The sequence below is a fragment of the Cavia porcellus genome, unplaced genomic scaffold, assembly GCF_034190915.1.
Source record: "Cavia porcellus strain 051 isolate PalLab524CR breed Dunkin Hartley unplaced genomic scaffold, mCavPor4.1 scaffold_29, whole genome shotgun sequence".
NCBI lineage: Eukaryota > Metazoa > Chordata > Mammalia > Rodentia > Caviidae > Cavia > Cavia porcellus.
Genome location: NW_026947512.1, coordinates 22318367 through 22330464, shown reverse-complemented (window position 1 = coordinate 22330464; position 12098 = coordinate 22318367). Strand labels below are relative to the sequence as shown.

At 40.6% G+C, this 12098-nt stretch overlaps 2 protein-coding genes across 3 annotated transcripts in view; one reads left to right on the top strand and one right to left on the bottom strand.

Moving 5' to 3' along the window:
• The first annotated feature begins 216 nt into the window (after nucleotides 1-216).
• On the top strand, nucleotides 217-10619 carry Timm17a (translocase of inner mitochondrial membrane 17A). 2 transcript variants are annotated; one of them, XM_003474837.5, is made up of 6 exons: nucleotides 217-345; nucleotides 3450-3549; nucleotides 3683-3746; nucleotides 5660-5788; nucleotides 6481-6591; nucleotides 10184-10619. In XM_003474837.5, the coding sequence occupies exons 1-6, from the start codon at nucleotides 320-322 to the stop codon at nucleotides 10267-10269; spliced, it is 516 nt and encodes a 171-aa protein (XP_003474885.1). In that variant the 5' UTR covers nucleotides 217-319; the 3' UTR covers nucleotides 10270-10619. The 2 variants fall into 2 exon arrangements, with proteins under 2 accessions (XP_003474885.1, XP_063096256.1); XM_063240186.1 differs by lacking the exon at nucleotides 217-345 and adding an exon at nucleotides 643-833.
• The window catches only part of LOC101788132 (uncharacterized), a 37093-nt gene continuing 32709 nt past the window's right edge, over nucleotides 7715-12098 (bottom strand). Inside the window, exons 3-4 of the mRNA XM_063239720.1 lie at nucleotides 9696-10985; nucleotides 7715-9338 (exon numbers count right to left, since the gene is read on the bottom strand). Of these exons, the coding sequence (XP_063095790.1) occupies nucleotides 10954-10985 (32 nt within the window). The 3' untranslated portion in view covers nucleotides 7715-9338; nucleotides 9696-10953. The remainder of the gene's footprint in view (nucleotides 9339-9695; nucleotides 10986-12098) is intronic.

Sequence of the window (12098 nt, the reverse complement as noted above, 5' to 3'; positions counted from 1 at the left end):
GCACAAGGTCGTAAGTTCAATTCGGGGTACCAAAAGACAAGGAAAACAAACAAAAAAAAACCCTTCACTGTAGCTCCCGTTACAGTCCTGCACCACTGTAACACAGCCCGTGCAGCTCCTTCCTTCCGACGATTTGGGCGTGTCCAGTCCCGCCCATATTTTGACCAACTCCCCGCCCATTCCTGACTCCCATTGGCTGCAGGGGAACCGGCTACCCAATCCCCACAGACTTGAATGACCTCCTCTTTGGATCACTTCCGCCACTGAAGTCAGTTTCCGCTCTGCACACCCGGCATTGCTCCCAGGGCCGCGAGTTAAGATGGAGGAGTACGCTCGAGAACCTTGGTGAGCCTTATCCGCTGTTCTTGCTTTTCTTTTAAATCTTTGCCCGGCCCTCATTCCCCTTGGTTCAGTCTCCGGAGATGTAAGCCGAACTCAGCGGCAGGCCTGTTGACATGGGCTTGGAAACCTCGGGCAGCGGGAACTGAGTAGCCAGTTGCTTCTTAGCCCTGCACGGCCCCAGCCCAGTACCCTGTGACCTTGCAGTGGACAATAAGGAGATCTAGGCTTGGGCTGGATGGAGCGTGGGGATCTTCTTCCGACGTGGGGCACTGTCGATTTATGCAGGGTCGGTCGTAGTCCGGTCTGCCTACCGGGGTGACCTTGGACGCGTCCCTGCCCCCTCTTTGCTCAATTCCTATGCTGAGGAAGAGAAGACAGGTCTCCGTGGGAGTACTGCTCTTGAGGCTTTGGGTTGTGATGCGAGCCCGCAGGGCGAAGCGTTTCAAATGGTTGGAACATAGATTTCACCCAAGGAGTCTGGATAAGCTCCGGTAGGCTGGGGCGTCGTTTTCTTTCTTGGAATTCTCCCTTGGGGAAAGAGGGAGTCAAATAATATTGTAAAGAGATAGTTGGATGTGTTCCCTAAAAAGCCACGAGCAAATATTCATTCATTCAGCATTTATCGAGTGAGGGCTCTGTGTTAGCACAGGTTGAAGAAATAAAAACATGATAAAACAGTATAAACAACAGCTATTAGAAGCGCTGAATTTCTGGGACCATAAGGGAGAAGTAAAATCTTGGTTTTTGAACTACTGTTCCTTCGAGTAGGAGCAAGAACCTAGGTATCTTCAGTTGTGAAAATGACCAGAACTTGTATATTACTGCCTCCTAGCAGCTCCCATGTTGCTTATTTTGTACCCCTTCCCCGCAAAACATGTAAGGTAAATGCTTCAGCACCTCCTGGCATTTCAAATTCCTTTTTTAGAGACAGTTATTCGCTTTCTGTATTGTGCTTGTATACAGGGTTCAGCTCACTGTAAATTGCTGTTGGATATATGATAATGATACACATTAGCAGGGGTTAAATAATTTTGTTAAGTTAAAAATCTTATAAAATAATGAGTTTTTACTAGGTGGTCCTATTTCTACTGTATTCTAAAAAACCATAGACTTAGTAAGCCCCCAATTCCTTTTTTTTTAATATGCCTTCATAGAATCTTCCTTGTGTGCCCTGTCCTGCACCACTGTAACCAGAAAACTTTGTTATTGTCATGTTCTAAAGTTACTAACTCCCCTTTCATAGACTGAGCCATAAAATCATCTCTTTAGTTTTCCCTTTTTCTAGAAATGTTTCTGCTATTTTAAAGACATTTCTATTATCCTTTACAGTCTGTCAAAGCACTGCTTCTTTTAAAGTGTAATCACATCACTTGTGAAGCCCTTCATGGAAATGTGTGCCTATAATCCCAGGACTTGGGAGGCTGAGACAGGAATAGTGCGGTCAGCCTGGCTAACTAAAATAAACAAATAATAAAAAACAAGAAAAGGAAGAGAAACAGTTCTGAGAATTGTGTTAAAATGTGGACTCGGGGCAGAGGTGTAGCTCAGTGGTGTAGCACTTGCTTGACATGTTTGAGGATGCACTGGGCAAGGAACAAGATTCTTTGAGTTCTGACAAACTAGCTTCCACATGGTGATTTTTGCCCAATTTAGCATCATACTTATGGCTGCAGGGCCCCCAAAGCATCCTACTAACAATTAGAATGCTGTGTGTGTGTCTTTCAAGGTTATGATTAGTATATACTGAACCAAGTGTAAAGGTGCATGCCTGTAATCTCGGCACTCAGGAGCCTGAAGCAGGAGGATTGCTGTGAGTTCATGGCCAATCTGTTACATAAGGAGTCCAGGACCAACCTGAACTGTATAGTGAGACCCTGTCTGCAAAAACCACACACACGCGCACACACACAGAGTATTCTACTTTGAAAGTGGCGCAGTTTTGGCTTTATGTATTTACATTTGGTAGTCAAAAATTGCTAGTTAATTATCAGGCAGCAATACTGTTTGGATTTGTAGGTTTACAAGGAGATAGATTGTCCACAGCCTAGCTCATAGTGGTTGTCTCTTGAGACTAAAGAAATTTCCTTTAGTTGGCATGAGTTGCAAGTGAATTTAGCATACTTTTTCTTTTTTCTTTTTTTTCTTTCCAGTGCTAGGGATCAAGCCCAGGGCTTAGTGCCTGCCAGGCAAGCACTCTAGGACTAAACTATATCCTCAACCCTGCTTAGACATTTATAAGCCAGACAGTTCTTTTCTGCTAATCAAATTATGCAGATTTGAATATTACATAAGTTAGATTGCTACATTTGGAAGCTGAGTTTACAAATTAACTTTTAATTATAGGATATTCTAGTGTATTAAATAGATCTAATCAAAACCAGTTTCAAGTGCTTACTTGAATTCAATAAACCAAAAAAGAATTAGAGAGACTTTAAAATTTGTCTTTATCTTCATTGGGTCTCAAACTTAAAATTTATGATTGCTGGCCAGGGATACAGCTCAGCGTGGCAAGCATGAGGTCCTGTGTTTATTCCTGGCACACCCCTGACCCTCAAAAATTTATTGCTTGCAGGGCTTAGCCCTGCTCTCTAGAAGATTGAATCAACACTATTGATTGCAGTAAAATTTCCTATGTATTTGTTCATTTGCTTTTGCACGGTGCCACACTAAACACAGATAGTCGTAGTATCTAATCCCAGCACTTAGTAGGCTGACGCAGGAGGATCATTCAAGTTTGAGACCAGCCTGGCTACAAAGTGAGCTCAAGGCCAAGTCTGAACTGCATAGTGAGACCCTGTCTCAAAACAACAATAAATAAATGAGTGTATGTATATATATTAAAATGAATCCAGTAATTGTTAAGTGAATGTGTGAAGTGCTGTTACACATTTGAAAGTTGACGCTATTTCTATTCTTTCTAGCTAGGCTGACTTGGAACCAAATAGATACGGCTGTGTTTCAGTAGTCTTTATCTTTGTCTATATTTACGTCAAATGTTGGTTGCACTAGGTCCTGTACTAGACTCTGTTGCAGCCTTTACTGTATTAGTAAAGAAGGTTTTATGGTTTACGAATGAAAAACAGATCATCTTGTTTCTCTTTCTGTAGCCCATGGCGAATCGTGGATGACTGCGGTGGGGCCTTTACAATGGGCACCATAGGTGGTGGAATCTTTCAAGCTATCAAAGGTTTTCGAAATTCTCCAGTGGTAAGTAGGTGGTTGTTTTTATTTTGTCATCACTTGAAACTGGAGTTTGGTAATATTTCTGGTGACTCCAGGGGGCTAGAAATATATTATTACATGCTATTGTATTAAAGTTTGAGCTGCTTTTTTGTTACAGGGAGTAAACCACAGACTACGAGGGAGTTTGACAGCTATTAAAACCAGGGCTCCACAGTTGGGAGGTAAGTGGAATTGTTCTGTTTGTGCTCCAGTTTGCCTGAAGATGAAACTTTTCTTTTTCCTGTTTTAAAAAGACTACCTACGTCACTCAACACACACACCAAAAAAAGACTACCTACACCAGTTAGTGATTTTAGTTTGATTTAATAGTTTGTTACAAACTAATACCTCTGTAGGTTCTTCTTGATTTATGGCTTGTTTGGGAAGTTGATTTGAATTCTTGTATCCATTTGAAAACCTTGTCTCTGTCCTTCAGATGTGCAGGGATTTTTTTTTTTTTTTTTTGCTTCTCCAGAAGGAAGGTGGAGTGGTTAAAGCTGGTGTTTAGGGGTCAACAATGACAGCATCCGGGGCGAGTAAAGCTGAAGTGAGCATGATTTGTAGGATCAGGGGCTTCATAAGAGAGAAACTGGGCTTTTCTCTGAGGTTAGCTTTTAGACATCATGCAAAGATTAGGGCAAACTTTCAAAAGATTGTGAGCATTGCTCTGATAAAACTTGTTTTTTTTTTAAACTTGGTTTTTTGGAAGTTGGGAGAAAGAAGATGGCAAAAAATGTAGATGTTACATTCACATACAAAGATTAGTCCAGTTGGAGACACCTGATTGTTTTGTAAACCATGACCCATGGCTACTTGTCATTCCTTCAAAATGAAAATTTTAGGGCTGGGCAAAATGAAAATTTTAGCTCAGTGGTAGAATAATCACCTAGCATATTTGAGGTCTGAGTTCAGTTCCCATTACCAAGGAAAAGGGAGTGATGGGGTGGGGAGATATATTTAGCAAGGGAATTCTAATACAACTGGACAGAGAATTTGCTGGGTAACTTTTTTTAAAAAAACTATAGTTTGAGATATCTGATAATGACCAAAAATCAGGAGCTGTATGCTATGGTAGCTGAAGCTACCAGCTAAAGGAAGGTCATGTCTACTACCTTTAATTAGTAACATCAGCACTGGAAGAAGAGCCTAGAGATTCTGGTTGAGACATTTGGTGGGACCCAGTTTATTGCTTTCATGAGTGCATCTAGTTACCCACTATCTTGAGGTGTCAGAGGAGGGAGAAGAAGTGATTGGAGCTCCTCTCTGCAGTTTTTCTTCTTTTCCTGACTTGTTAAATGAAATAAATTTTTATGTCATGTAAGACTTGGGTATTCATTTTAGAATTGGAAAACAGAAAAACACACATTATCTGTTTTGTTATCCAGAAATGCTGACCATGAAAATATTAATATCGTTACTAGATTTTGGTTTTTTTGTGTGTATTTCTTTGTTGATTTTACAAAATTGTTTTCATGTGCTGGGTGTGGTGGTGCATCCTGGCACTTGGGAGGCTGAGGCAGGAGGATCTTTGGGAGTTTGAGAACAGCCTGAGTTACAAAGTGAGCTCAAGGCCAGCCTGGACTCCACAGCAAGACCCCGTCTCAAAAGACCCTCCTTAAAAAAAAAATGTTTTCATGTTTAGGTGAGTTTAAGTACAAAATAAACAACCTGCAGGCCTAAAGCTGTTTTTAGATTTAGGCTTGAGGAAGAAAGATGGAAAGGCAGAGTGTTTTCCATAGTTTTAGCTATTCATATCATTCATTTGCCACTTCAGTTTCTAGTGGCTTATTCCTATAATATATTCCAAAATAGCTGGGTTTCTTTGTTTTTCTACTAATGATTTTCATAGAGTAGGTTTTTTGTGTCACTTGATGAATAGAAGAAAAAATTTTAAAGATAAGTGAAGGAGAAGAAGATAATAGGAGAAGAAAGACAGAATGATTTGATTTATTACTGCTATAATTTAAGGATATGTTGTTTCTAAAGGGTGATTTACATGTTTTTAGATATGTACAGCCTCTTTTTTTCTTTTAATAACATTTGAAATCTGAGGTGAAATTTAAATTAATCTTTGCTTATTTTTAAAATAAAACAGGGAGCTTCGCGGTTTGGGGAGGTCTGTTCTCCATGATTGATTGTAGTATGGTTCAAGTCAGAGGCAAAGAAGACCCGTGGAATTCCATCACTAGCGGTGCCTTAACAGGGGCCATCCTGGCCGCCAGAAGTAAGCCATCCTTGTAGATGCATTGCGGGAGCCAGGCTGTTGGAAAGAGATGTCTTAATTCTAACGACATTTGTAATATAATAGGACGAGCATTGGTTTGGGATAGCATGGGTATATGTGGTAGGTTGGGAAAAAAAAAACCTAAGGGACCTGTTTATTTGGGACGTTTGAGAATGAGAGAGCTTGGAGTCCTAGCACACGAATATAGTGGTTAGGAGCACTTGTGATGGCCGAGTTTTGGGCATTTGTTAGCTTTGTGACTCGGTGGTATGCCAGCCTTTATTCTAGAATTAATAATACCTTGCATATGGGATTGTTAGGAATAAAGAGTTTAAACCTGTCTTCTGAATCTTTGGGACAGGGCTTAAACCAGAATTCCCCTGAGCTTGGTTTGTAAACTTTTTCTGCAAAAGGCTGAATAGTAGATAATTGAGGCTTTCTGGACTGTCTGATCTTTGTTGTAGTGGGTTAGCTCTGCTGCCAGTGTGAGAATATTCACAGAGTCATAATTAATAGAACATGGCTGTATTCCCTCACAACTTTATAAAAATGGGCAGTAGGCTGGCTTTGGTCTGTGGGCTTCAGTTTGCTAACTGGGTCTTGAATAGTAAGAGCGTGTTTGGGGTTGAGGGGGCACAACAGTGTAGAAGCCCTTTCCTTTTGAGTAACTGCTTTGTTACCCATGTCTTCAGATGGACCAGTGGCCATGGTTGGCTCGGCTGCGATGGGTGGCATTCTCCTAGCCCTTATCGAAGGAGCTGGTATCTTGTTGACAAGATTTGCCTCTTCACAGTTTCCCAATGGTGAGTCTCTGCTTACAGCTTAGATACTTTGGAATGGTTTTCTAATGTTAAGAAAAATCATTTTGTCTGCTAACATGGCATAGTTTGGGATTTCTACAGTAGGCATGAGCATGCTGTGTAGTTCGTGAAGTCTGTGATAGTAGACTCGAATTCTTGTTGTAAAAGTGAGCATGGGTGAAATTACTGTTTTTAGCCACGTGACAGAAGTATTTGAGTACTTAATTTGCTGTTGGACTTATAGACTTCAGATGTTTTCAGTGCTCATTTGCTTTTTCTTTCTTTCTTTCTTTCTTTTTTTTTTTTTTTTTTTTTTGTCTTTTTCCTTTTTATCGGTACCGGGGATCGAACTCACGACTGCCTGCTTGCAAGGCAGGAGCTTATGCCACTGAGCTAAATCCCCAGCCCCCTCATTTGCTTTTTCTAAAAACATTTTTATTATTTCTGCTTTTGTTTTTTGGAGACAGAGACTATATGTAGTTCAGACTAGCTTAGAACTTTCTCTGTGGGTCTGGCTGGCCTTGAGCTCACGATCCTCCTGCCCAAGCCCCATGGGATTAAAGGCGTGCACCACCATACCGGGCTCTCGTCATGTGAGGATGTCTGAGAGGTGGTTTCCTCAGACATGTAGTAACAGTGGTTGTGCAACAGTTTCTTGCAGCATCTGCATCTGCCAGGCACTGCTCAGGTGCTGGGGTTAAGTGGTGAATCGGACGGTCCTTGTCTTCAAGCACTTAGATTCTGGTGGGATAAAACAGGACTAACACATCAGCAGATCAGTGAGATGATTTCAAATAGTGTTGCTGGCTTTGAAGAATAAAATAGAGTGGTAGGAAGGTACTCATGTTTGGGAGGAGAATCACTCTGGGTTTCACAGGAAAGTCTCTGAGAGTCCGCAATTTGTTGCTAATTATTCCTCTGAACTGGTGCTTAGGGGAAAAGTAGAACTGTGGACTGGAGGTCGTTAGTAGTCATGTGTAATGTCTGCCTAGTAGGCTTAAACCATGTTACCAGCACTCAGAAGGCTGAGGCAGGAGATTGCTACAATTTTGAGGCCATCCTGCGCTACATACTGAGACCCTTTCTCAAAAAATCAGACCAACAGAAATACAAAAGAACTTGCTAATTTGTACAGTTTTAACTATCAAAAAATTTTATTGTTTAAATGGAAATATTCCTTGATAGTGGAGGAGGCAGAAAGATGTGGTTACAGTAGTCACTTTGAGCTAGACTTGGGCGGGAACATGGGCAGGACTGTGAGACATGTTGAAAATTATTTGTGGGCTAAGAACCGATTTGGTATAGAGTTAGGAAAAGATCTGGCCTCCTGGTTTAATCCAGTTGCTCTGAGCAGAAGAGAGATTCACTTCTTACCTCTGAGTTTAACACTCTGATCTGATATTTTCTTTCTTTCCTTTTTTTTTTTTTTTTTTTTTTTTTGTCTTTTTCCTTTTTATCGGTACTGAGGATCGAACTCATGACTGCCTGCTTGCAAGGCAGGCGCTTATGTCGCTGAGCTAAATCCCCAGCCCCTTTTTTGTCTTTTTGAGATAGGTTCTCACTATGCAGTTCAGGCTGGCCTTAAGCTCACTTTGTAACTTGGGCTGGTCCTGAACTCAATAATCCCCCTACAGTAACCCTCCTGCCTCAGCCTCCTGAGGGCTGGGATTATAGGTGTGCACCACTGTGCCTTGCTGCTGATAATTATTTCTAATTCTGCTTTTTAGTTTGTTTTGATCATTTTAGTGGGCAAGACTTCACATGAAGCTAGACATGGTTGTGCATATCTTGATCCTAGCACTCTGTGGGGCCTGAGGTAGGATCACAAGGTTGAACACAGCTTTGGCAGCTTAGTGACTTAGCACAACTCTTTCTCAAGATAAAAAATTTAGAAAAGGGCTAGAATATAGCTCAGTATGAAGACTCTGGGCTCAGTCTTCAGTACCACCAAGAAAAAAAATGATTTCACATGAAACATCAAAAGATTTCCCTATTTTCAGAAATGGACACGAAAACTTAGTTATATTGACTTCTAGAAGTTAGCCTTGGTTACTTTCTGTTAAGCCTTTTTCCTCAGAGGGAATCTCTTTTATTAATCATATCTCACTGTTAAGATAGAAGCAACCTAAAAATAATCCTATTTCAGACAGTAGCAGTAACTTTTTTAAAAAGCTGTCTAGGGGGACATCTTTGAAAAGTTAATCATATTTTTCAAGTTAACTTACCTAAAGAAAGCGTAACGAGCCAGGGGTTTAGCTCAGTGATGTGAGCACCTGCCTGGCAAACACGAGGTTGTGAGTTCAACCTCTGGCACTAAAAAAAAAAAGCTCTTAAAGATCATCTAGAACTGCACTTAAGTGGTGATTGTAGTTACCTTTTTCACTCATTCCTTTCACATTTTCTATAATGATCAGATAATCACTTTTGGAGTGAAATAAAAGTGTTATCAGTGGAGTGATACATTTTGGAAAGCTTCAGGGAATTTTACCATGTTAACTTTTTTGTTTGTTCAATTGTTTTCTTTCATCTTTTTTCTTTCTTTCTCTTTTTGGTTTTGCTTTGTTTTGTTTTTGTTTTTGTTTGAGACAAAGTCTTGCTGTGTAGGGCTAGACTTAAACTCACTGGACTTCAACAGCACTGTCCAGGCTGGCTCCAGAACGGCAGCAGTCCTCCTGCCTCATCCATCCCCATTGCTGGAATTATGGGTGTGATTCTTCTTTCCAGATAGTTTCTTGTCTGCTTCAATTTCCCTAAAGAAAAGATGGTTGATTATTTCTCTAAAAGCCTTCTTTAAAAGCTACTCCCTCCCTTCCCCAGGCCGGGATTGGGGAGCGTTGAGACAGGGTCTCTCTGTGTAGCCCAGGCTGGCCTTGAACTCATGACAATCCTTGTGCCTCATCCTCCTAAGTCCTCTAATTTTTGAAAATGATAAGATTTTGTTTGTTCTGCAGCAGTCTAGGCTGCATTTTCCTCTTTCAGAGCTCATTTCCCACCCAACTGGTTCTATAAATTGGATTACTGCATTCTTTTAAAATATGGGTAAGTAGGCCAGGCATAGTGGAGTATATCTAATCCCAGCATGCTGGAGGCTGAGGCAGGGGGATTACCTCATGGACACTTTGGAATACTTAGTGCGATCCTAAAAACAAAACAAAGGGGATTTAGCTCAGTGGCATAGGAGCTGCCTGGCAAGTGCAACGTCATGAGTTTGATTCCTAGTACCAAACAAAATAGAAAACAAAACATTAAAAAAAAAAAAGTAAAACATAGCTAAGGCACTTAAATTTTGTGGTAATATTTTTAAATTGTTACCAAAAATGTGTTAAGGGTGAGGAGCAATTTTTCAAGCCCTAAATTGTGGCACCTTGTTACAGCACCTTGGGTGTTTGAGAGCTGCATTCTGAAACAAGACAGATTGTCATGTGACTCCAAATTTGAAGTTTCTCCAAACCCATCATGGGATTTGAGCCCTGAGATATAAATTGAGTTACAGCTCTAGTGTAGCACATACTTTTCAAGTTCATTGGTTTGCTCTCTACAGATACTTATCCTTTTGAATCCTAATGCCAGAGTCTCCTTTTTGATTTCACTGCAGGCCCTCAGTTTGTGGAAGACCCCTCCCAGCTGCCCTCAGCCCAGCTACCATCTTCGCCGTTCGGCGACTATCGGCAGTATCAGTAGGACCGTCTCCCAGCATCTTCTTGGCGGAATGAGCTGCAGTGCAGTCTGGTTTTAAAACTGTAGGCGGGACAACTGTGGCCAACCAGGCTATGAAGAGACATTTAGCACTTTTTCTATTTAAAAGAAACTGGAGGGGGGATAGAAGATACTGCATTTATTTATTCACACTTGGATTGCATTTGTGATCAAAATAAATGTCTAATATCATTAAAAAGAAAAAACAGGAAGTGCTTAGAAGATGAAGGACCAAAGGGCAAGTTCCAGTGGAACCCGACCATCTTTTCCTTGGGGACTTCTCTGCCTGGTTTTATGTGTGCCATTATTCAAACAATAAAAACTCCTGGAACTTACTTTTCTTTTCAGGTTAGTTGTAGAATCCTATTTTTCCTACTGAGCATGCCTCACGTATTGCATGTTTTGTGCTAGTCCCTCATCTTACTTGAATTATGTGGAAGAATGGGGCAGAGTCGACATGAGCCATTTCACAGTTAAATGCACAGTGGATTAAGGATGCGATGAAATACTTGTCCTTTACTTTGAAGGTAAAAGACGGGGTGTACTGCCCTGGTTCTGAGGAGCTGGATGCAAAACCGTTACCTTTCAGGCCACTGTGTCTTGATTCCTGGTCGTGAGAAACTGCTCCAGAAACAGCATGGTCCAATATGCTCAATTCAACATGAGGATTCATGCAGGGAAGTTTAGTGTTCCCTGTGTGTCTGCAAATAAAATATATATTGTTTTTAATGTGTTCCAAGTTCCTTAAACTGACCCTGAGATGTGTGTTGTGGGTTGTGCTAATATTTTGGAATAGGCTGTTTTCCTGATTGTAGTGGAAGTGACCTGTGACCTTTAGAAGGAATGATATTAATTCCTCGTCTGGCTTTGTTGATATCTATGAGATGAAGAAGAAGATCCCTGTAGGTTCTGTAAACACACATTTATCTTAGCACATTGCTATATTACTAATTGTGGCTTGAAAATAAGTGTTTTTTGTTGTGAAATATACATAAAATAGTCAGAAGCATTTATAAGTATATACCTCAGTGGTATCTGACTACAGGCGCAGTGTTGTTTAACTATCACTACTATTAAATAGTAACTCCCATTCTCTCCTCCCTCCAGTCCCTAGGAGCTGTGATTCTGTCTTCCATCCGAATTTGCCTGTTTTAGAAATCTTACATATGTGGAATTAAATATTCTTTGATTGTTTTAATTCATTTAGCATACTATTTCAAGGTCCATTCCTTTTGTAGCATATATCTAATTTCATTTTAATGACTGAGTATCGTGGTTTTTGTTTTTTATTGGTTTTTTTTTTTTTTTTTTTTTTGGTCTTTTTGACACTGGGTCTTGCTGTGCAGTTCAGGCTGGCCTTGAGCACATTTTGTAGCCCAGGCTAGTCTTGAGTTCCCAGTGATCTTCCTGCCTCAGCCTTCTGAGTGCTGGGATTATAGGCCTGTGCCACCACATCTGGCTTGAGTTTTTGATTCATTTGTTTCAGTCACTTGAGTTTTCCCATCTGTTGGTTACAGTGAGTTACATACTGTGAATATTAGTGTACAGATGTCTGAGTCTGACCTTGCAGTTCTTTTGGATATACACCTAGCTGTGAGATCACTGAATCATGAGATGGTTCCATGCTTAGCTTTGACAGACTGCAAACTGCTTTCCATAATGACTGCACCATTCTAGTTCCCCAAGGACAGTGCAAGAGGATTCCAGTCCCTCCACCTCCTTGCCAATACTTGTTAGTTTCTTTTTTATTTTTATTTTTATTTTTATTATTTTTGGGCTTAAAAAAATTTTTTTTTTTTTTTGGTATTGGAGAT